The sequence below is a fragment of the Lithobates pipiens genome, unplaced genomic scaffold (genome assembly GCF_037356315.1).
Source record: "Lithobates pipiens isolate NorthernLeopardFrog02 unplaced genomic scaffold, aLitPip1_a1.2 Scaffold_8, whole genome shotgun sequence".
NCBI lineage: Eukaryota > Metazoa > Chordata > Amphibia > Anura > Ranidae > Lithobates > Lithobates pipiens.
In genome coordinates, this window is record NW_027507903.1 from 193,763,653 (window position 1) to 193,789,978 (window position 26,326).

General features: G+C 44.3%; 1 protein-coding gene across 1 annotated transcript in view; it reads right to left on the reverse strand.

Moving 5' to 3' along the window:
- LOC143962741 (transcriptional regulator QRICH1-like) overlaps positions 1–26,326 on the reverse strand; it is a 101,065-nt gene that overhangs the window by 54,332 nt on the left and 20,407 nt on the right. Inside the window, exons 2-3 of the mRNA XM_077472142.1 lie at positions 23,980–24,084; positions 8,248–9,260 (exon numbers count right to left, since the gene is read on the reverse strand). Of these exons, the coding sequence (XP_077328268.1) occupies positions 8,248–9,252 (1,005 nt within the window). The 5' untranslated portion in view covers positions 9,253–9,260; positions 23,980–24,084. The remainder of the gene's footprint in view (positions 1–8,247; positions 9,261–23,979; positions 24,085–26,326) is intronic.

Genomic DNA, 26,326 nt, shown 5'->3' on the forward strand with positions numbered 1-26,326 from the left:
CGGTAGTATATGGGGGTCCCTGGCGCTATAAAAAGCTGCGGCGAACCTAAATACCTACCTGCCTAACTAGCGTCACCTGTGACACTAATACAGTGATCAGAAAAACGATCGCTTATTAGGCTGGGTTCACACTGGAGCGATGCGGGAACGCCACGAATCCGCGGCGGGTTCCCGCATCACATGCCTCCCAGCGGCAGTTCACACTGCCCTATGCGAACTGCTGGGAGTGTCAGTGAAATGTTAATGACACCCCCAGATCAGTTCGCATATCGCAGTGCGATCTGCAAACTCGGATCGCATGGTGTGAACACCCATGCGATCCGATTCTGCTGCGGACCAAAAAAAGGGTCCCGTGCGAGTTTGCGGCGGGTGCGACACGAATTCAGCCATACTATTTGTATGGCTGAACTCGAATCGCACAGAGATCGGATGTGATTTGCACTGCAGTGCGGTGCGAATCACATCCGTTCTCATCAACCGCTGCAATGTGAACCCAGCCTTAGTGACACTGGCGACGGGGGGTGATCACGGGGTTAAACCTTTATTGGGGGGGTTAGGGGGGTACCTTAGAACTAAAGGGGGCTAACCCTAACTGCCCTAACAGTTATTACAGTCACAAATGACACCAATGCAAAAAAAAAAAAAAAATGACATTGGTGTCACTGTGACTGGGGGGCAGGGGTAATTGGGGGGGGGTGATCGGGGGGGTGTGAGTGTGCCTGGCATGTTCTACTGTGTAGTGTCGTGTTGGTGCAACTCACCGATCCTCTCTCCTCGGTGTCGGAACGAAAAATACCGACACGGAGGAGAGATTACATCACTTCCTCTCCTGTGTTTACATTACAGGAGAGGAAGTGATGTCACAAAGGATTTCTATTCGTCGGGAGCGATCGCGAGGGGGTGGCCATGAATGAATGGCCGCCCCCTCATCCCGGATCGCTCCCGAACGAATACCGACCGCCGCAGGCACCGGGCGGGGGCCCGTTCGGGCCCCCGACCCGCGGGAAGGCAGGGACGTACAGGTACGCTCATATGCCTGCCCGTGCCATTCTGTCGACGTACATCGTCGTGCGGCGGTCGGGAAGTGGTTAAAATGAGCGGTCATCATAGAGCTCTATGGAGGCTTTGAAGCACCACTAAAGCTACATGGGGTATAATTTTTGAAGCAAAGCAAACAAAAGGTGTAAACAGGACTCTAAGCTAAGCATTTTATTTAGTGACATGAGCTTTGACTGGCATTGAGAGCATTAACAAAGCCTGAAGTGTAAACTAGCCCTATGAAAAATCCATACACCAAAACAGAGCATCTGTCAAGCATCAACAAAGATTCAAAAAAGCATCATGGAAGCACCACCGAAGCGAAGCACCAACAACACATCATAAAAGCATGCTGAAGATGTATGCGCTTTAATGTGTGTTGAAGCCAAAGCAAGTGTAAGGGCTCATTTACATTTGCTTCAAGACACATTAACAGCTAGTTTAAGGCTTCGGACAGGCTTTGTTAAAGCTCTCTGAACGCTTGTCAAAGCTTCTGTCACTAAATAAAATGGTTAGCTTACAGTCCCTTTTACACCTTGCTTTTGCTTAAAAAATTATACCCCATGCAGCTTTAATGGTGCTTCAAAAACCTCTTCAAAGCCTCCATAGAAGTCTATGGCAAAGCGTATTTGAAGCCCCACCAAAGCCCCAAGCAAAAGCAAGGTGTAAACAGGACTTTAAGCTAACCATTTTATTTAGTGACGGGGACTTTGACTGGCGTTCAGAAAGCTTTAACAAAGTGTGTGCAAAGCCATGTTTTGAAGCCAGTGTAAACGAGCCCTAAGGGCTCTTACACATGCTTTGGCTTCAACATGCTTTTATGAGGCGTTTTTGATGTTTCGGCGGTGCTTCAATTAAGCTTTGGTGGTGCTTCGGTAGAGCGTCAGTGATGCTCCCGTGATGCACTTTTGAAGCTTTATTGAAGCGTGACAAGCGAGCTTTGTCATAAATTTCTATGGAGGCTTTGAAGACACTTTGAAGCACCACTAAAGCAAAATGGAGTATCATTTTTGAAGCGAAGCTTAAGCAAAGCAAGCGCAAGGTGTAAACAGGACTGTAAGCCATTTTATTTAGAGACAGGGGCTTAGACTGGCATTCAGAGAGCTTTAACAAAGTCATGTTTTGAAGAGTAAACTAGCCCTAAGGGCTAGTTTACATTTGCTACAATACATGGCTTCGGACAGGCTTTGTAAAAGCTTTCTGAATGTCAGTAAAAGCTCCTGTCACTAAATAAAATGGTTCGCCTACAGTGCTTGTTTTTGCTTGGTGCTTCAATGAGGTTTCAGTGAGCCCTTGGTGGGGCTTCAACCAAGCTTTGCCATAGACTTCTATGGAGGCTTTGGAGATGCTTTGAAACACCACTAAAGCTACATGGGGTATTTGTTTTAAGCAAAGCAAAAGCAAGATGTAAACAGGACTGTAACCTAACCATTGACAGGAGCTTTGACTAGTGTTCAGGGAGCTCTAAAGAGGAAGTAAACCCTAAAGGGTTTTACTTCCCCTTTGTTTCCCTGCAAAGGTAAAGCATAATGGGCTACTATGCATCGCATAGCAGCCCGTTATGTGTCACTTACCTGACACAGGAGCCAGCGATGTCACCGCTGTCCCCACTTCCACGGAGCGTCCATCTTCTTTCCGGGCATCGTGGCTCCGGTGTTGTGATTGGCCAGAGCCGCGATGACATCACTCCCACTCATGCGAACAGGAGCCACCACTAAAGGCATATCACCGTCAGCAGCGGCATGCTCAGTGCACCTGCTCGCCGCGGTCTACGGTGCATGCAAATATCTCCTAAACCATGTAGGTTTAGGAGGTATTTCTTGAACTTACAGGCAAGCCTTAATCTAGGCCTACATGTAGGTCAAAGTGGTCTGTAAGGGTTTACAAACACTTTAACAAAGCCTGTCTGAAGCCATGTTTTGAAGAAAGTGTAAACTAGCCATTAATGTGTATTGAAGCTGAAGTGTAAAATGATCCCCTAAGGGTAATCTCAGACTAGAAATTCTGCAGCAGACAGAAATATATCGGCTTGTTTTCTCAAAAAAAAAAAAAAAAAAAAAAAAAAGTACAAATGCTTATCCAATCAGCTAAAATTGCACTGGCGAGCAATGGCCACCGGCAGCTGAATTGGATAAAAGGAGTAGTCACTAAGGTCCCTTTCACACGGATATGTTTTTACTCTGCAAGAAAAATGATTCCCTTTAAATCCTATGGGACTTTTCACACCACTGCGCTGTGGGTGCAGTGTGTTTTGAAAAGTCCTGCATGCTACATCTTTGGTGCTGTGGTGAAAACTGCACCAAAAACGCAGCTTCCCATTGAAAGGAAAACATGGCAAAACCGTGGCAAAGAATTTGCTAGCAACATAAATAGTTAACTCAGCTAGGGCTGAAACTACTAATCGATTAATCGACAACTAATAGATTATAAAAATAGTAATTAATTTCATAATCGATTAATCGTCCAGTAACCTAATGGGGTTAAAGAAAATGAGCCCTTCATAGTACAAAAAGAGCAAATAATTATTACTGTAAATATTACTTTCACAGTTCTACAGTAAAAAGTATAGTTTGTACTTTAACCACTTAAGCCCTGGACCAATTCGCAGCCAAAGGACCAAGCCCCTTTTTGCGATTCGGCACTGCGTTGTTTTAACTGACAATTGCGTGGTCGTGCGACGTGGCTCCCAGTCAAAATTGGCATCCTTTTTTCCCACAAATAGAGCTTTCTTTTGATGGTATTTGATCACCTCTGCGGTTTTTATTTTTTGCGCTATAAACAAAAAAAAGAGCAACAATTTTGAAAAAAAATGCAATATTTTTTACTTTTTGCTATGATAAATATCCCCAAAAAATATATAAAAAAACATTTTTTTTCCTCCGCTTAGGCCGATAAGTATTAGTCTACATATTTTTTGAAAGAAAAAATAAATAAATCGCAATAAGCGTTTATTGATTGGTTTGTGCAAACGTTATAGTGTTTACAAAATAGGGGATAGTTTTATAGTATTTTTATTTATTTATTTTTACTAGTAATGGCGGAGATCAGAGTTTTTTATTGTGACTGCGAAATTATGGCGGACACATTGGACATTTTTGACACATTTTTGGGACCATTGTCATTTACACAGCAATCGGTGCTGATTCCTATGTAAATGACACTGGCAGTGGAGGAGTTAACCACTAGGGGGCAGTGTATGTGTTATGTATGACGTTTTGTTTTTTTATTGTAGGGGGGCGTGGCCTGGCATGTGACGTCACTGATCGGCTTTCTCTATAAAAGGGAAGAGACGATCAGTGACAGGCTCAGTAGGAAGCACGGGGAGAGGTTTGTTTACACAGACCTCTCCTCGTTCTTCAGCTGTGACCCGATCGCGGGACACCAGCGGCGATCGGGTCCGTTGGTGCCACGGTCACTGAGCTCAGGACCGGGTCGGGAGCTTGCTGCCACCGGCATGCTCCCGACCCACGTCTGGGCACTTAAAAAGCAACGTACAGGTACGTGCTTGTGCCCAGCCGTGCCATTCTGCCGACGTATATGTGCAGGAGGCGGTCCTTAAGTGGTTAAAGAGCCCATTATGTTACTAAACGTCTTAGACCTGGTTCACAGCTATGTTTTTTGCTGCTTTTTGCAAAAACACACTACAATTCATTTACACGGTTTCCTATGGGACACGTTCACATCTATGTTTTTTTCAGTCTCTGCGTATTTGGAAAGGGTCAGGCACTTTTTTTATTTTATTTCTTTTTAAATGCAAAACTGTGCTTTCTTGGTTAAATATACTTCGATGGAGAAGCTGCAGAAAAGTATGTAATGTGTTTTTGCAGCAATGTGCTTTTTAATCTGCCAAACAAATTGGCCGCAGCAAAATAACGTGCGGAAAAATCAAAATGCACAGCAAAAAGCCCCACTGAAACAGATGAAAAGCAAACTGCATAGGTGTCTACCAAGCCTTATTGCTGGCCACACGGATCAATTTTCAGACGAGAATATTCAGATAAAAAAAATAAATAATCATTCGCTGAATGAAAGAATGTTGTTTGAAATTTTCACTTGTTCTTAACATTCTGTTTTTAGGGCCAGTTCACACAATAGAAACGCAGTGCGGGTGCGTTCCAAGTGCATTTCTGAATGCGCGTTTTTGGTGTGTTTTTTGATGCAGTCCAGTGCACCCCCCCCCCCTTTTCTTAACCTGAACAAGTGTGCTGCAGTGCGTTTTTGGTGCATTTAGGTGCGTTTTTGATGCGTTTTACAGTGTTCCAGTACAGTCCAGTGCAGAAACAATGCAGCATGTTCTACTTTTTTTCCTGGAACTGGAAGCACTGGTGTGAACTATGCCATTTAAAACCATATAACCTACTTTCCATGCATTTTTGATGCAGGAAAAAAAAATGCACTGGACTGCATGTGGTGTGAACTGGCCCTTAAAACGAATGTAATTTCTGAACGAAAACCACATACACTTGCTGAAAATTCCTTTGACAAAGTTTTCTATTTCCAAATTTTCCCGTCACTGTGGTTGAAAATGAATGTCAATTTGACGCCACTAACGATTAGAAATTTGAACGAATATTCTTAAAATTCTATTTTTTTTTTAAGGAAAACATTGTTTGATTTTTAAATAAAAATAATCTCTGAATCTTATTTACCAGACTCACCCTTTAAGAGTATATACAGTACATCTCTTCTCTAATAGTATATAAAGTTTATAAAGATTATATATTCTGTCTGTTATTTTCAGAGTGGATTAGAAATTTTGCTCCCTAACCATATAGTTGGTTATATATTTAACCACTTCCCACCCGGCCAATGCACATATACGGCCGGATGGGAGCCGTCTACTTTTGATAGGACGTTCAGGAACGTCCATCAGGAGGAGCGGGATCGCGCGTACCCGCGCAGCGGCGCGATCCCGATGTGCTCGTGTCACCTGGACACGGCGCATCTCAGATCGGCAGGAGGGCTCTGTGATTGGCCCTCCTGATCACATGACGGCCGTGTCCAATCACGGCCGTCATGTGATGTAAACAACCGGTTGCTAGGCAATCGGCTCCTCCTCTCCTCACACGGAAGTCATCGCTGAGGAGAGGAGAGCAGATCGCTGCAGCCGGCTGATGATCAGTGAGTATGAGCTGTTTTTTACAGCTTTTTACTCACTGATCACCAGTCTAGTGTACACACACAACACACCACACAGTATAAACACAGTCCCCACATATGTCCCCAAAACACACATGTCCCCAAATAATAAAAACACATGTCCCTAATAATAAAAACATGTCCCCCACATATGTCCCACTAAAATCACGTCCCAATGATTATCTGCACATATATGTACGTGATCACCTGCACACATATGTACATGATCATTTGCGTACATATGTCCGTGATCACACAAACCAATTATTATACACTTAACGGAATTTTTTTTACCAAAAACATGTAGCAGAATACATTTTGGCTTAAATTTATGAAAAATTTGATTTTATTGGATTTTTTTTAAAATAGAAAAAAGAAAATATATTTTTTTCCAAATTTCCGCTTTTTTTGCGCTTATATCGCAAAAAATAAAAAAAACGGAGTCGTGAATAAATACCACCAAAATAAAGCTCTATTTGTGCGAACAAAATGATAAAAATTTCATTTGGGTACAGTGTAGCATGACCGCGCAATTGTCACTGAAAGCGCTAGAGCGATGAAAGCTGAAAATTGGGCTGGGAAGGAAGGGGGCGAAAGTGCCCTGTATTGTAGTGGTTAAGAATAAATTGCCGTAGTGGCTACCAACGACTGCTGGAACATCGCCAGTGCATTAAAATCCCTAAAGCATGCATGCAGCCACTGTTGTACAGTAGCCAAATCCGAAAGGCACACCACTTGAGATCGCTAAAGCAAAGTATGCATGCATGAAATCTACGCTACAATTTGTGAGCCCTGAGCACTACTACTGTGATCCTTCCAGTTATCAACTTGCCAAACATAAACACCAGGAGAACCCCTAAAGTTACAGGTGACAGTAAAATGAGGTTAAACACATCAAGATTACTTGGTAAATACCAGTACACGTGGAAAAGGCAGTTTAAAATTTAGACCTTTGTCTCTGACCCGTTTGGAAAGCACCTTAGTCTTCATGTTGCTAAGTGGTTTTGCAAACTCAGGGGCCTTTCATAATAAGTGTATTGTATTTATACAAACATGTGACACTGATTGCACACAGGTATATCTTACGTAATCATGGGACTTGTGGTTAATTGGTTTGACCCCATCTTATTCAGGTGTTTCAAAGCAAAGGGGGTGACTACTTATGCACACTCAAGATTTCTTTTTGCCTTAGTTCTTGTTTATGTCACACTAAAAACTACTTTGCCCTCAAAGTAGTAGTAATGTTCCGTACATCACATGGTGCAAAGCCCCAAAAAAGGGAAAACAAAGATGGTGAAAACTTTTTTTAAGGCATTGTGGGGGAGTTTTACTAAACCTGGAGCATGCAAAATCTGGCGTAGCTCTTCATAGAAATCAGCTTCCAGGATTTATTGCCAAAGCTTAATTGAATTTTGAACCTGAAGTTAGAAGCGGATTGGCTACCATGAACAGCCACACCAGAATCTGAGTGCTTCAGTTTTAGTAAATCTACCCCTGTAAAAAAAATAAAAAAAATTTCGGTCTCAAAAGCCTTTTGCCCCACAGTGGTTTCCCTTGATAAGGCTCAGTATATATTGAGCACGGATCACCTGGAATGCTATGACTTTATTACACACGAGTCTTGGCTGTGTAAGACAGCTTATAACAAATCGCTGTGTTTAACCCTTTTTTTGCCACTGACATAAGGCATAAGGTGGCACTAATTCACTTTCAGCTGGCCAGGTCACTATGCATTATGTTGGCTGTATTTCCCACATGCTAAAAGTTCATGAACTAGTCAGTGACCATGAACTTCAATCAGAATTTCGGTCTTGAATGGACACCAGAGTGATCATTCAAAAAAATACTGACATAGTAAACATGAATTTCCATTCATGTTTACCATCTTTTCTTTTGTGAATGTACACAGCGCTTTCTGTTCAATGTGTGAGAGTGGCTAAAATAGAGGAAAAGATTGAGAACTCAACTTAAAAAAAAAATGTAACTACATATTTATGATATAAAAAGATTTAGTCCAAGCAAAATAAACATATGATCATTTATTTCATCATCCATTTTATGGTTACCAACCTGCACTTGTTGATCCCAGTATTTTGAAGACTGATATACCCGTCCCCCTGTTTGTAAGGGTAATGGAATTTGAATATTCCCGTTCATGTTTAGTATTGACATAGGAAACCCAGATGTACCAGCATTATGTGTCATTTTATCAGAGAGGTTCTTTTTCACTTCAAAGGTCTCTTTGCCTTCTTCTAATTTAATGCTGTTTGGATTCATTGGAATTTCTCCCATCTGTACTAATCCACAGTTATCCTGAGGTACAGAATTATTTATTAAAGTTTGAGACTCAGGGCAAGTAGCATGGGCAGAAAATATTGCCCATGACTCCACATTAGGTAACTGTCCAGCAGTCGATGAACTTGCAGGTACTAGTCCATACAACTGACTACTATCTACAGTTAGCAGCTCTTGGCGAAGAGGAATGTAAGCTTGTTGCTGGCTCTGCACGGGCAATGCAAGGACTGCAGGAGCATTTTGTATGGATGTGTGATTAACAGTGTAGCCATCTTCAATTGGCAAATCAAATTTTCTTTTTTTTACTGGTTGAGACAATCCTGATGAACATGACCTCCTATCCTGTGAGGTTGATGAACCAACAATGCTAGCATTTTGTCCATCAGAAACAGGCTGTACATCAACCTGCTGCTGCAAAGTCTTATTTGTCTGGCCTTGCTGAACATCAATATTGTGGCTCTGTCGCAACTGTACATGGTGCATTGGGAGGTGATGCTGATCAAGAGGAATTCCAGGACTTACTGTAGGGTGCTGTAAAGGGGATGCAATGGGCCTAGCAAGCTCCAACAAAGACCCTGCCACATCTGCACTGTCCATGTAGAAGAAATGGTTCCTTTGTTGATAGACAGAAATCGGAGAGTGTACAAACTGCTGCATTTCCTCAGCTCCCTTTCCATTGAGTGAATCTAAGAATTCCTTCATGCGGTGTGGGGGAATGGTCTGTGCTTTCATTCTCAAGTAATCTTCATATGGAATGGAGTTTTCTAAAGAATGGTTCATCGTTCCAGCTATTAGAAAAAAATAGAAATCAGCATACAGAGAACACTGAGCAATTAACCATCACACAAAGCAAAATGTATATATATATTTTTTTTTATAAAAACAACACATGAAAGGCAGAGACTAATATACACACACATTGTGTAATTATATATATATATTATACACATACATACACACACGTACAGACGGACGTTTTGGGTAGTGCAAAAAAAATTTGCCCATAAACAGAAAAAAATGCAGTCATATAAAAACCCCAGCCTTACCTTCAGTCTTGCACAGTTGTACAGGCTTCTCTACTGGACTAAAATTGCAAGCCAGATAGAGCTCGTCTCATTTTCTAGCTGGAGAACACACAGCATCATCTAGCTCTTTCCTCCTCAACCTTACTGTTTTACGGATTTAAGTCATTGAGGCTGAGCATTAAATGTGGTTGTTACCTAGAGCTATATGAGAATACAGCCTGCTTAGGAACCCCCACTGACATCCACCCATCAAGTCATTTTGATATTAGCATTTCTTCAAGAGCAAACCCACTGCTTGCATCAGGACTGAGGAGTGTGATGAGTACTAAGGCAGGGTCCCATGATGTTTTCATAAAGCTACATACAAGTACCCTGCGGACTCCTTCCACCAGCCACAATGCAAAGAGAAATAAACATTAACCACTTGCCGCCCGCCCTATAACAAATAGACGGTGGCAAAGTGGTTGCATAATCCTGACCGGACGTCATATGACGTGATCAGGATTATGAGCCGCTGCACGCCCCCGGGGGCGCACATCGCGGCGATCGTTGTTGCGGAGTGTCAGTCTGACACCCGGCAACTACGATCTCGGTAAAGAGTCTCCAACGGAGACTCTTTACCACGTGATCAGCCGTGTCCAATCACGGCTGATCACAGTGTAAATAGGAAAAGCCGGTGATAGGCTTTTCCTCACTCGCGTCTGTCAGACGCGAGTAGAGGAGAGCCAATCGGCTGCTCCTCTGACAGGGGGGGGTCTGTGCTGATCGATTATCAGCACAGCCCCCCCCCCCCGGAATGCCCACACTGGACCACCAGGGACGCCACCAGACCACCAGGGATGCCCAGGACAAGGTATGCCACCCTAGACCACCAGGGATTCCAGTCAGTGCCACAATGGATTCCAATCAGTGCCCATAATGGATGCCAATCAGTGCCCACAATGGGCATCACTGATTGGCATGCATTATTGATTGGCACTGATTGGCATCCATTAGTACAATATATTATAATACAATGCCGCCTATCAGTGCACATCCATGCCACCTATCAGTGCCCATCCATGCCCACCTGTGCCGCCTAACCCATGCCCACCTGTGCCGCCTAACCCATGCCCACCTGTGCCGCCTAACCCATGCCCACCTGTGCCGCCTAACCCATGCCCATCCGTGCCAGCTATCAGTGCCAATTTGTGCCACCTATCAGTGCCCATCCGTGTCGCCCATCAGTGCCACCCATCAGTGCCGCCTATCAGTGCCACATATCGGTGTCCATCAATGCCACCTCATCAGTGCCACTTCATTGGTGCCACCTCATCGGTGCCCATCAGTGCCGCCTTATCATTGCCCATCAGTGTAACCCCATCAGTGCCCATCAGTGAAGGAGAAAACTTACTTATTTGCAAAGTTTTGAAACTGAAACAAAAAAAAACATTTTTTTTTCAAAATTTTCGGTATTTTTTTTATTTGTTTAGCAAAAAATAAAAACCGCAGAGGTGATCAAATACCACCAAAAGAAAGCTCTATTTGTGGGAAAAAATGATAAAAATTTCATTTGGGTACAGTGTAGCATGACCGCGCAATTGTCATTCAAAGTGCGACAGCGCTGAAAGCTCAAAATTGGTCTGGGCAGGAAGGTGTTTAAGTGCCTGGTATTGAAGTGGTTAATTGGTTGAAAATAAAAAAAAGTATGCAAATATAATTGGGAGGTTTTCTTTAAATATTTCAACAGCATGTTGGTGAAGGAGGAGCCAGAAGAGGTGGTAAAATACAGTGGAGGTTTTTTACTAAAACTGCATGGTGCAAAATCTGGTGCAGCTCTACATAGAAACAAATCAGCTTCCAGGTTGTATTGTCAAAACTTAACTGAACAAGCTGAAGATAGAAGCCGACTAGCTACCATGTACAGCTGCACACTAGTTTTAGTAAATTTGCCCCTGTGTGTTTCAAAAAGAATGAACAGATTGTAAAACCTTATATCTGTGCAACCACGCACCACCAATTAATGAAACCTGTTCTACTTGAATGGGTGTGGCCTAGAATTTCAAATGAGGGCTGCAAGGTACCCCTACGAGTGTCCAAATAGATGCTAACCTCAGTCGTTAAGATGGCATCTATGCAACAGAAGGCATTTTGTGTTCCCCAATTTAGCAAGACTAACGCTGCAGCGTGCATTTCAACAGCATTTTGGGATTGATCCCCCGGTGGCAAAGGACATTCCACATTGGTATTCACAAATTTGAAGAATCGGGGTGTTTATGTAAGGGATAGAGAGTCCAGGGCAACCACGCATTTCAGAGGAAAACGTGCAAAGAATTCAAGAGGCATTTCAGCAAAGCTCGCACAAGTCCACTCATGTTAGCCAAGAACTTGCGATCCCTCAAACAACTGTTTGGCATGTGTTAAGACGACATTTGCTTCTAAGGCCATACCGAACTGCAACTGGTGCAAGCTTTTTGTGTAAAGCCCCATACACACTATCAGATTTTCTGCTGAGTTTTTCCTTCAGATTTACCAAAACCATGTAGTGCAAGGGCCTGCCTGATTGCATACACATAGAAACATGAGAAACCTCATATTATATGGTTTTGGTAAATCTGAAGGAAAAACTCAGCAGAAAATCTGATAGTGTGTATGGGGCTTTAGTGACAGAACATTTGATTTATGTCATATGGAGGACAACAGATTCTCATCGCGGTTGATTTTTAGTGATGAAGCAACATTTCATCTAAGGGGTAAAGTTTTGCGCCACAATGTTCGCAAATGGGGACTTGAGAAGTCACACTAACTTGTGCAGCACGAGCGAGATTTAACAAAAATGAACATGTCTAGTACTGTTTAGTGTACAAAGATTAATGGCCCTTGCTTTTTTTGAGGGAAACACTGTTATGGGGCATTCCTGTCATGAAATGCTGAAGGACTGGCTTTTCCACAACTTAACGAAGATTCTAAAGATTACATTTTTCAGCAAGACTGAGCACTGCCACATTGGCACAACAAAGTTAGTTGGTTTCTAAATTAAGCACGTGTTTATGTTCCACCATTACCCGCTGACTTAGATGAGCGTCTGTTACTGCAGGGATGAATTCAGCTATCGTCTTGATGTTATCTGTGCAGCAGGTGGAGGGCACGTAGAACATTTCTAACATGGTGAGCCGTATTAGTGCAATTGTGACAGAGAAAATTGAGTACTGTCCGTGATACTTTTTTTTATTTTATCAAGGTCCAAGCAGTACTGAGGGGGGGTGCTAGTCACAGAGGGGATTTTAAAACTTTAGTATAATGGGTAAGGAAACCTATATCTAAATTCAGGCCATTATTTTCTGTTTATGCACACCTGTGGGACATCACGTCTCACAACGGGACCACACTATAGAAGACCTCAATGTTTTCGTTCTTAAAAAGGGAATTTCAGAACTATCCAGGAAAGGAAAACCTTTGAAGAATGATAATTCTTTGACACAAAAAATAATGGCCTGAATTTAGATATAGGTTTCCTTACCCATTATACTAAAAGTTTTGTTTTGTTTTTACATTCTGCTTAAAAATGTGTAAATCAGTATTGCTTGGACCTTGAAGAAGGGGACATACCCCGAAAGCTTGTCCTGAAAAATTATATGTTAGTGCAAATAAAAAAATGTATCAAGGACTGTACTCAATTTTCTCTAACATGGGGAGTGAAACTTGAGGACTTAATAGTTTAACATTTGTTATGCAACTATAAAACATTTTCAATATTTGATCTGGTTTGATGGCTGTAGTAGCAATTCTCAATGTTTTCTCAAGGTGCTCATCAGATATTTTGGTTTTGATTTTTCCAATGGTGTGCTTTATTCTGAGAAATAGTTGCTCACAAGTGCAGGTGCTACTGAAAACTGATGGCATTAATAAGGCGTGTTTGAGTGGGATAAAACTGATAAAAATCCAGTAAAAGACTAAATTTTTTTCTTCAGCATAAAGTGTGTGTAAAATGTAAATGCATTTTTACAAAAACATCCTAAAAAACAAAAAAAAAAAAAAAAAAACATTTAATTAAGTTTACGATATTGTGATGGGCTTTATTCATTTTCATTTCATTCAAGGAATGTAAACTGAGTCAGTCTTTCTAACTGAACTACATCAAGACAATGATGTTAATCTCCTTCTGATGTACTGGAGCCAGAGGGGAGGAAACACAATGTCCTGGGTTAAGATGAAAGGCGGCTCTAAGCCTTAATTCCACCTGGTCATTGTGTAATACTAGAGAAGGCTTTTTACTGGTCAAAGAAGCCAGTTCAGACACATGCCTTGCAGAGGTGACAGAAAAAAGGAAAAAACCATGTGAGCAAGAATGGAAAGAGTAATATGGATTTCAAAAGGGCAATCTTTGCTGCAAAAAACAAAATTCAATTCCCACTGAGACATAGGGGGAGCCATCTGAAAAACACCCCATTATATAGATCTTAATCAAGGAATGATTGGCTATCTTTGGAACGGGATCTCAAGATTCTACCTTTAGGCCTCATGCACACGAGACGCAGTTAAACGTGTGTTCAGAGGCAGTTGGACACTTTTTTCAACTGCTCCTGAACTCATTCAATGTTATCCTATGTGTCCATGCACACAGTCTCGTTTTTTGCCGTTTTTATGCAGTTGCGTTTAACCTTGTTTTTCCAGAAGCAAAAAAATGGGTTCAGACGCAAAAGTTTCCACGTTTCAGACACAAAACACGGCAAAACGCCGCTACCGCGTTTTCATTTATAAGCGTTTTTAAAGGTGACCTTTTTTTTACATTAAAAATCTCAAAAATGATTGCAAATGATGAAAAACCATTAGAAAAATATTTTAAACAATTCCAATTGCAAGTGGACAATCCACAACTTGTGGCAAGTGACATGGCAGGTGGCAAGTGACGTGGCAAGTGGACAATCCACAACTTGTGGCAAGTGAGGTGGCAAGTGATGTGGCAAGTGGACAATCCACAACTTGTGGCAGGTGACGCGGCAAGTGACCTGGCAGGTGACGCGGCAAGTGACCTGGCAGGTGACGCGGCAAGTGACCTGGCAGGTGACGCGGCAAGCGAAAAATCCACAACTTGTGGCAGGTGACTGGCATGTAACGTGGCAAGTGGACAATCCATAACTTGTGGCAGGTGCCGTGGCAAGTGGACAAACCACTTGTGGCAGGGGACGTGGCAAGTGACGTGGCAAGTGGACAATCCACAACTTGTGTCAGGTGACGTGGCAAGTGGACAATCCCCAACTTGTGGCAGGTGATGTGGCAAGTGGACAATCCACTTGTGGCAGGTGACGTGGCAAGTGGACAATCCACAACTTGTGGCAGGTGACGTGGAAAGTGATGTGGCAAGTGGACAATCCACAACTTGTGGCAGGTGACGTGGAAAGTGATGTGGCAAGTGGACAATCCACAACTTGTGGCTGGTGACGTGGCAAGTGGACAATCCACAACTTGTGGCAGGTGGCATGGCAGGTGACGTGGAAAGTGGACAATCCACATCTTGTGGCAAGTGACGTGGCAGGTGATGTGGCAAGTGACGTAGCAAGTGGACAATCCACAACTTGTGACAGGTGACGTAGCAGGTGATGTGGCAAGTGACGTGGCAGGTGATGTGACAAGTGGACAATCCACATCTTGTGGCAAGTGGACAATCCACAACTTGTGACAGGTGACGTGGCAAGTGGAAATCCACAACTTGTGGCAGGGGATGTGGCTGGTGACATGGCAAGTGGACAATCCACAACTTGTGACAGGTGGCATAGCAGGTGACATGGAAAGTGGACAATCCACATCTTGTGGCAGGTGATGTGGCAAGTGACGTAGCAGGTGATGTGGCAAGTGGACAATCCCCAACTTGTGGCAGGTGATGTGGCAAGTGGACAATCCAAAACTTGTGGCAGGTGACATGGCAAGTGACGTGGCAGGTGATGTGGCAAGTAACGTGGCAAGTGGACAATTCACAACTTGTGGCAGGTGACGTGGCAAGTAGACAATCCACAACTTGTGGCAGGTGATGTGGCAAGTGACGTGGCAGGTGATGTGGCAAGTCACGTGGCAAGTGGACAAGCCACAACTTGTGGCAGGTGATGTGGCTGGTGACGTGGCAAGTGGACAATTCACAACTTGTGGCAGGTGGCATGGCAGGTGACGTGGAAAGTTGACAATCCACATCTCGTGACAAGTAATGTGGCAGGTGATGTGGCAAGTAACGTGGCAAGTGGACAATCCACAACTTGTGGCAGGTGATGTGGCAAGTGGACAATCCCCAACTTGTGGCAAGTGACGTGGCAAGTGACGTGGCAAGTGGACAATCCAAAACTTGTGGCAGGTGACGTGGCAGGTGATGTGGCAAGTCATGTGGCAAATGGACAATCCACAACTTGTGGCAGGTGATGTGGCAAGTCACGTGGCAAGTGGACAATCCACAACTTGTGGCAGGTACCGTGGCAAGTGACACGCTAAATACAAGTACATTGCAGCTCTAACAGCTTCTGCTACTCACTCTGGTCTCACAAAATTGCTGAAATAGTTAATAATACTGTTTTTTGAGCTGGGGAGGGTCTATGATGTTAGCTTAACTAAACGCTTCTAGACGCAAACGCGGTAAAATGCCGCTAAATCGCGGTAAAAATCGCGGCAAAACGCGCATTTTTAAACGCCGGTTTCAGCTTTTAAAAGCATGTGTCCAGCAGAGTTTGCATCTGCGTCTCGTGTGCATGAAGCCTTAGACCCCTTTCACACTGGGGCGCTTTGCAGGCGCTACAGCTCTAAAAATAGCGCATGCAAAGCGCCCTGAAAGAACTGCTGCTCTCTCCAATGTGAAAGCCCTGAGGGCTTACAGACTGGAGCGGTGCGCTGGCAGGATGCTAAACAAAAGCAGCAGCGCTTTGCGGTGGTTTTAACCCTTTCCCGGCCGCTAGCAAGGTGTAAAAGCACCCTATCAGCCAAATAGCGCCGCAAAATTGACGGTAAAGCCACTAAAAATGGCGGCGCTTTACAGCCGACACACCCTCTGCCCTAAGGTCCCTTTCACAACGAGGCACTTCTAAACTGCCAGAAAAAACACAGAGCTTTTTAAGAGCTTTTCAGGTGCTTTTGAGGGGCTTTCCATTCATTTCAATGGAAAGGAGCGTTTTTCACAGCTCCGCCAGCACACTGCCCCAGTGTGAAAGCCTTCATGATTTAAATTGAAATAGTTTTTAGTGAGCTTTTCAGGCATTTTTTTTTGCGTAAAAGAGCGCCTCATTGTGAAAGGGGTCTTCGAGTTCTCAGGGTGAATTTTTGATCCTGGCCTGATTGTAAAAAAAAAAAAAGTCAGAATTCATCCCAAGATTACTTGCTCCCTCACCAGAAGGCCATCCAGATATTCCACAATGGGGATAAAGCAGGAACTAACAAGGTAAGACTTAGAATCTTGGGTAAATACACAGGTTGTAGAAGACAGACCAAATGGCAGGGCCATGAACTGTAGTGCCTAGGACCCACAGCAAAACAAAGTAACTGATGTGCTGGAAAAACTGGGACATGCAAGTATGTCCTTTGTAGACCTCAGAGATGCAAATAATGAAAGGAGGATATCATACACCCGGTGCATTCCATGCAGATATTTTGGGACCGAATAAAGATATTTAGATCCAAGGTTGGGTGTATTCTCCTATTACCGTATATACTCGAGTATAAGCCGAGATTTTCAGCCTCTTTTTTGAGGCTGAAAGTGCCCCCTCGGCTTATACTCGAGTCACCGCTGTCTGACTGCTCGATCAGCGTATCGAGCAGACAGACGGCGGACATTAAAATTCAAAAGCCGCGCCTCCTTCTCCGCCTCCGCCTGTGATAGGCGGAACACTGAATTTCCCAGCAGTCAGTGTTCCGCCTATCACGGACATCCGTTCATTCTCATACTACGGACGAGTATGAGAGGATGTCCGTGATAGGCGGAACACAGGCTGCTGGGAAATTGAGTGTTCCGCCTATCACAGGCGGAGGACGGAGGCGCGGCTTTTGAATTGTAGAATGGCCGCCGAGAAGAGCGGCGATCCTGGAGCGGCGATCCATCGGCACGACACGGGACGGAGGAGGCACGGGACAGAGGAGGCACGGGACAGAGGAGGCACGGGACAGAGGAGGCACGGGACAGAGGAGGCACGGGACAGAGGAGGCACGGGACAGAGGAGGCACGGGACAGAGGAGGCACGGGACAGAGGAGGCACGGGACAGAGGAGGCACGGGACAGAGGAGGCACGGGACAGAGGAGGCACGGGACAGAGGAGGCACGGGACAGAGGAGGCACGGGACAGAGGAGGCACGGGACAGAGGAGGCACGGGACAGAGGAGGCACGGGACAGAGGAGGCACGGGACAGAGGAGGCACGGGACAGAGGAGGCACGGGACAGAGGAGGCACGGGACAGAGGAGGCACGGGACAGAGGAGGCACGGGACAGAGGAGGCACGGGACAGAGGAGGCACGGGACAGAGGAGGCACGGGACAGAGGAGGCACGGGACAGAGGAGGCACGGGACAGAGGAGGCACGGGACAGAGGAGGCACGGGACAGAGGAGGCACGGGACAGAGGAGGCACGGGACAGAGGAGGCACGGGACAGAGGAGGCACGGGACAGAGGAGGCTCGGGACGACGGCGGCTCGGGACGGAGGCTTGGGACACAGGTAGGCTGGACACACACACACAAGGCTGCACGGACACACACACACACACACACACACACACACACACACACACACACGGATGGATGGATGGATGGATGGATACACACACACACACAGGGATGGATGGATGGATGGATACACACACACACACACACACAGGGATGGATGGATGGATGAATACACACACACACACACACACAGGGATGGATGGATGGATGGATACACACACAGGGATGGATGGACGGACACACACACAGGGATGGATGGATGGACACACACACAGGGATGGATGGACGGACACACACACAGGGATGGACGGACACACAGGGATGGACAGCCATGTCTCACCCTCGGCTTATACACGAGTCAATAAGTTTTCCAGTTTTTTGGGGGTAAATTGGGGGCCTCGGCTTATATTCGGGTCGGCCTATACTCGAGTATATACGGTAGTTTTAAAACTGTGAAAAAAAAGGTTAGAGTAAAATCCTTGGAACCTTTTCAAAATAACTGGAGGGGAAAACTTCTTGCCCCAGAATAACCACCAGAGCTGCTAATCTGAGCAGGGAGTTACACCAAAAGGTTGGAAGACAAGAAGTGAGGAGGGGCTTGGGAGCAGAATAGCCTGTTAAACCATCTCTCATACCCAGGCCACTGCGTTTCTGTCAGTTTTAATGTCTGCAAAGGTCAACAGGCACCACCCCCCCACTCCTCCAAGTGGGTGGACCCCTTCATTCTGAAGAGTACTTGTCTGCAGGTTTGGATGTTTAAGGGACCCAGGGTTTGCAGTGCAGTAATAGAACACTTCTCTGTCTCAAAGGAGGGGTTATTTTCTCAGCTTTTGCTGGGTAGACAAGAACTCTTACTCCCCTAAAATCCTTGTTGGGGGGGGGGGGGGGGGGGGGGGAGTCCAAGGCAGCTCCAAAGAAATATAAACCCCCTGAAGGCATGTGCAGCAAATGCTATCTACATGCCTGCTCTGCAGCCCAATATTTCAGACCTATATGAGGGACATCCACTAAACACCTACACAGTACTGCAGGGCCATCTGCATGAACTCTACACACTCCACAAATAAAGGGTTAGTGTGGAGTAAAGCTGGATACTGTGCCACAAGTTTAGTCTATTCTGTCAGACCAATATCATGGTCATGGCAGGTTGCAGTGTAGGGCCTGCCAGGGAAAACAAGGTTTTGAAGAGTTTCTCCAGCTGTTTATTGGATTTTTTTTTTTGTAAATTCTTTTTAACAGGGTAGAGCATGCGGAAATACAGAAAGCTCAACAGGGTACAATACAAGCTGTAAATCTCTATGTCTACGCTTTATGCGATCATGAGAGCACTGAATTTCCCTCACGAGATAGAGGCAGGGTTTATGTCTAATGAATAGGCAGGAGTCTTCCGCACTCCGCGTGACCCCTTTAATTTTTCCGCCATGTGCCATATTTTAAAAGGGAGTAGAGAAGGGATTGGAGCCGGTTCTTACAGACTCATTGTCGATATCTGATGTGCTAGCATCGGATAGGATAAGAAACAAACATATAGTGTTGAAGAGAGAGAGAGAGGAGGAAAGGAGAAAGGGGTGGTGAAGAAAAAAAAAAGTGGGGGGGGGGGGGGAGGAGAAGGGGTTAATACCCCCTGTCCGGTCACATCCAGTTCATCTGGGGAGTTTTGCAGTTTTTTTCCCTTTAAGGGGGTCAGTTTACTAGCTGTCCGTATTCTTCAGAGTAGATAAACTTGTGCCAGAAATAAAAAATTTTGGAGAATTTCTCATTTAGACCTTTTTTCGTGGCCACATTGCGTACCCTTTTCAACCATACAGCCGTCGGCAGCTGGGTCTGTTTCTAACACAGTAGGATGCAGACTTTTGCTGCTGTGAGCAAGAATGGCAATATAGATTTCCTGTAGCTCTTCATTGGGATCTTGTGGTGATGCAGAAGAAAGAACTCAAAGGATTCCAGCACCACACGATCCGTGAACTTCTGGACAATGCCGAGCACCTCTGTCCAAAAGGGCCGTATCAACCTGCATGACCAGAAAACATGGTGTTTCAACTTCCTCCGCACATCTCCAACACAGGTCCGTGGTCTGGGGGAACATCTTGTGGATCTTTACTGGTATGTAATACCAACGGGACAGCACTTTGTATCCCGCTTCTTGGTGTCTCGCACATATGGAAGTCTTGTGAGGAAAAAAAGGTGATCCGCTCGAACTGCTTGTCTGTGAATTCTAGTGCCAGATCTCGCTCCCATCTGTCAATGTAAAGGCCCGTACACATGATCAGACTTTTTGACAGAAAACATGCAAATTAGCCGTTTTAAGGCAACATCCGACCGTGTGTACGCTTCATCGGACAAATGAGCAAAGTCTGATCACGTACAGAAAACGATCGGACTTTACAAACACGCATGCTCAGAACCAATGCAAAAGATCAGACAACAATACAGAAGTTGACCAAAGGTGGCGGTAAAGAACAGAAAAACCACGTGATTTGGTAAAAGTTGGCTGAAAAAGTCAGATCGTGTGTATGCTTAACAAGTTCAGGGCCAACTCCCTTTGTACAAAAGTCCACGGGAAAGTTTGTATAAACTCTGATTGTGTGTATGAGGCTTTAGGAGGTCTAACGTCCGGCTGTGGAGACACCAGTAACTGGTATGTTAGAGAGATTGCGTGCCTCAGTGGTGACCAGTCTAGGCAGAGCAACTCAAAGGGGGTTAGTTGCCTCCTGAATGAGCTAATTTAGTGGGACAGCTGGTGGATCTTCTGCCAGAAGTAAAGTCCCTGTAATGCTGGGTCCTCTATGATTTGTTGTCTAGTTTTCCAATGTCCGTCAATGAGAAAGCCTGTGTCTAGCCTGCGATCTCTCAGTTGATTTCAGGTCTTGGAATCTAGAATCCCTAAGTCCCGGAGTGAACGCGGAGTTGCCTACTACTGGGGTGAGTGGAGGAGGGAGCGACAGGTCTCAGAAAACTTTACAAGCAGTCCGGATTGTCACCCCTACGGTGGGGTGGGATAATACCGGTTTCGGCAAAGGTTGATGGCCCCAGGGAAGTTGGTCCAATTGGACCCCCATCAAAGAGTTTTCTATTTGTACCCACTGTTTCAAGGTTTCGTGTGTGCTCCAGTCCAGTATATGGGTTAGATGACAAGCTGAGTGGTAGAGAAAGGCGTCTGGGAGGGCAATGCCACCAATTTTGGAAGTCGGAGTATTGTTTGTGCCAATCGTGGAGGTTTACTAGCCCAAACGAAGTGGGTTATCACTATTTACTGCTTTTAAGAAAGCGATAGGGATTTGTATTGGAAGTGCTTGAAAATTATATAAGAGTCTGGGCATAATATTCATTTTCACTATGCTACAGCGCCCAAACCAAGTAAAAGAGGCCATGTTTTCTTTTTTATTTTATTTTTTTTGAGAAAGTAGAAGGCCATGTTGCTATTCCTTCAGATCTCTTTTTTTTTTATCACTGTCAAGAGAGGAGGGAAATTGAGAGGAAAAATGTCTTCTGTCTTTCCTTGTAAAAGGATTTCCAAATATTTAATATGTGAAGTGGCCCATTTATAAAAAAACAATCGGAGTAGTGTAATTAATGAGGATGGCAGACTAACATTGAGTGCTTCTGACTTCTGGTAGTTAATGCGGTATTGTAATAATCTCTCATGTCTTTAGTTCCTTGAGCAGGTTTGAGATGGACACTAGGGGTTTTGTCAAAAAGGAGGTCATCAGCGAAGGCTGCTACTTTTGGGGATAGGGGGGCGTCTAGACCAAGGACACCCCTGTCTCGTCCCATTTGATATTTTAAATGTTGAGGAAATATAGCCTTTGACCTTGATTGATGTACAAGAAAAAATAGCGTAAATCCAGTTCATCATTCGTTCTTTCAATCCTATGCATCTTAGGGTTTCAAATAGGAAAGGCCAGCTCACTCTATCAAACGCCTTCTCGGCGTCCGTCGATAGTAGTAGCAGTGGGATCTTGTGTTCTCTCCACCTGGATTAGATTAATCGCTTTCGTCGTGTTGTCACATGCCTCTCTTGTTGGGACAAATCGTACTTGGTCGGAATGGATCAATAATGGGAACAGATTTATCAGGCGCATAGAAATTTTTTTTTCACAAAAATCCTAAGTCCACATTTAATAGGGATGTTGGTCTGTAGTTTTGACAGTGTAGTGCAGGGATATGCAATTAGCGGACCCCCAGCTGTTGCAAAACTACAAGTCTCATCATGCCTCTGCCTCTGGGTGTCATGCTTGTGGCTGTCAGAGTCTTGCTATGTCTCATGGGAATTGTAGTTCTGCAACAGCTGGAGGTCCGCTAATTGCATATCCCTGGTGTAGTGGGTCTTTTCCTTCTTTAGGAATAACAGCAATGTGGGCTTTCAGTGTGTCTCTGGGGAGGACCGTCCTCTCCCCTGCTGCATTGTATGCAGATATAAAATGCGGAGTCAGCAAGTCTCCAAAACTATAGGATTCTTAAATACTGGTACATCTACAGAGGTCATATCAGCTTTATCAGACACATTGCTGGATCAGCAGCAGGACAATTCACTTCTGCATGCAAAACATTTGGGGGGAAAAAGTGGGCATTGGAAAGTTTTAGTGGTCTTAGGGCCTCCAGATCGGTAGCAGCGCTAAAAGAAGCTGCAGGCGGCACCTCCATCCTTAATTTGACCAGCTGTGCTTAAATAAGAGTGAACATAGTCTCAGAGCCTGAACGCTATGGTACTTGACTGACTCCTCAGGGACAACTTCATCTGGCAAGATTTGAGACTTCTCATCAGATAGAAGCAGCAACTGAAATTGCAATTTGGCCCATAAAATCCTATATAATTGAAGAACTCAAGCATGGAACAATATTCCACACGTTCAATGTCAGGACCTGGAGATCGACCTTAATGGATCGTGAGCTGGAGAGGGTAAAAATGACATTGAAAGTTTCTGTTAAATGAGGTCGCTCTTGGTGCTCAGCCGAGACAGCTAACTTTTTCATGAGTCTTTAAAGACTAGATCACAAAAAAGACCATGGCTCTGAATCTAGGAGCCACTCTAACAGTACACAGAGGTTTGGAAAGTATCACAAACGAAACCCAATGCCTAAAAGGTCCCAATTCAGGAAGACCCTGAATTCGTCCAGTCCAGTGAAGTTCGGGTAAAAAAATTTACTTAAACCCAATTCATGAAATTTGACCTAAACATATTTCTGTAGTGTTTTCTTATCTCTCTCTGAAGCACTAAGTCCCCTGTGTGTCTGCAGTTTTGTTCTTCTGTTATCAGCATGTTCTCTGAGACAGGAGATAAAAGCAGCCGAAAATGTGTGTGTGGGAGGTTGCTATAAATTAGGAGAGAGCTTGTCTTGTAACAGCACATCTCTGAAAGGATCTTCCTTCTACCCATGTGGAGTGGGGATGTGTTCCTTTCCTCCAATCAGCTTTCTCCCAGTGTAAGCCAAGACTATACTCCCATTGCTGAATAAGGAAGTGAAAATTCTAACCCGATGAAAAAATTCTAAAGAATAAAGCAAGTTGAAGACAGCAGATATACATGTAAAATTTAGGGAGATTTGTTTCATTCCTGTGTATCATCTTTTACTTCACTGGATATATGCGAGGGTTTGCATCCACTTCAGTTATTGCGAATGATATACCAATATGGAAAGCTACATAAGCCAGCAACTGGTCACGTGTTTTTTGTTTTTTTTGTGTGGCAATATGACAAATGCCACTGGACCCTGTGGCCCTCACAGAACAAGAAAGGAAGTATTATAGAAGCATTTGCTGCCTGTCCTAAATATAACTGACAAATGTAATATACAATTCTTAAAATTCAACATACCTTACTCTGACATTGATCATCAAGATAATCACTGTCCTCATGTCCACAATTATCAATGAAATCACCAGCTGAGGGATCACTTGGTTGGTTGTTAGAATTGGGATTCTAGAATAAAAGGAAAAATGCATATCAATAAATAAATCAATCAACCTAACATAACTCAATGAAGTAGATTTATTTAAAAAGTGATTTTTTTTGGTCCCATGTTTTACAGTAAGAGACGATCTGCAAGTTTACACCGAGTCCTAGAAATGCATAACATCTGCATCCTATGGCATGCTTTTAGTGAAGTTGCAATTTGCCCTTCAGTTTTGCTGGATAACATGCTCCTTCAACCTTTTTACCCATTCCCCCCGTTTAGCTGCCAGAGTGTGTAGATTACAACTGGTGAGGGTCTGTGCACGCATTAAGCAGATTCCACTCTCTAATTGTCCTGTTTACCATAATGGCCAAAAGTGAAGGTAAAAGAAAACCCCAAAATTTGGGTTGACTCCAGAACAGGAATAGGAGGAGAAATCTTCCAATAGGGACACTAGTTCGGATGACACCCCAGGATTGTCTCACTTTACAGGAATTTCCTCTCACTTTCGGTGTTGACTAAAGTTTCAATGGGACACAGATGAGGGTTAGCAACCTCCCTTATTTTACTTCTCCAAAAAGAAAACAAATGCCTTGACTCTCGTTAAAATTCAAAACCTATAAATACAAATTACTATTCAGGAAAATATATTTTTTATTATTATATATATATACCGTATTTGCCGGTGTATAAGGCGACCCGGCATATAAGACGACCCCCTAAACCTACAGGACAAAAACGCTTTTAAAACTGTACTTATTGTATAAGACGACCCGGCTTTCGAGGCTTCCGAGGCTTCATATTTCTTCCTTCTTCCTGCATTTGCTGGAGCCAATCACGGCGAGCGATGTATTCTATTAATGAATACAAAGCCTGCTTGGATTGGCAGAGGCTGTAACATCATCAGCCCGCGCCGCTCTGACTCTCCAAGCCAATCAGAGCAGGCTACAGAGTAGCCTGCTCGGATTGGCAGAGGTCGTTACTCCAATCCGAGCAGGCTTTGTATTCATTTGAATACATCGCTCACCAGGATTGGCTCAGCGGTATATACTGTATGTAGCCGAAGCTACATACAGTATTACCGAACACCCAGCCGGCATCCGACGGGCTGACCCGGGGTATAAGACGACCCCTGCTTTTTGGCCAATTTTTTTACATGCAAAAGGTCGTCTTATACGCCGGAAAATACGATTATAAATATATATATATATATATATATATATATATATATATATATATATATATATATATATATATATATATATATATATATATATATATATATATATATATATATATATATTTTTTTTTTTTTTTTTTGCAGACCTCTGAAGAGGCTTCCGAGGAGGGTGAAATGTGTTAGCTAGAACTTTGGAACTTCCGGTGAGGTCGCTGCCGCTCTATGGAACTTAAACCACGAGTATCTGAACACTGATTTGTTTTCTCTGCCTGTATAATCTAATTTTAATTGTGAGTGTAAGATCTATTTAAACTACTTTTAACCAAAACGGATTAACACCAAATGACCCTGATGATTTTGGCCTGATAACATGCACACAAGTTGACTGGAGCTGCAACTAACGATTAATTTGTCTGTCGACTAATCTATCGATTATTTCTTCGATTAGTCAACGACTATCCGATTATTTTTTCTATTTTTATTTTTTAATGAATCTAGTGTTTTTTTTTGATTAGCTATGCATTGCAGGGCAGGGCAGAGTATTGGCGGGCATTGCAGGGCAGGGCAGAGTATAGCATAGTATTGCAGGGCAGAGTATAGCAGGGCAGGGCAGGGCAGAGCAGAGTATGACAGGGCAGGGCAGAGTATGGCAGGGCAGAGTATGGCAGGGCAGGGCAGGGCAGAGTATGGCAGGGCAGGGCAGAGTATGGCAGGGCAGGGCAGAGTATGGCAGGGCAGGGCAGAGTATGGCAGGGCAGGGCAGAGTATGGCAGGGCAGGGCAGAGTATGGCAGGGCAGGGCAGAGTATGGCAGGGCAGGGCAGAGTATGGCAGGGCAGGGCAGAGTATGGCAGGGCAGGGCAGAGTATGGCAGGGCAGGGCAGAGTATGGCAGGGCAGGGCAGAGTATGGCAGGGCAGGGCAGAGTATGGCAGGGCAGGGCATGGCATGGTAGGGCAGGGCAGAGTAGAGCATGGCATGGTAGGGCAGGGCAGAGTAGAGCATGGCATGGTAGGGCAGGGCAGAGTAGAGCATGGCATGGCAGAGCACGGTAGGGCAGAGTAGAGCATGGCACGGTAGGGCAGAGTAG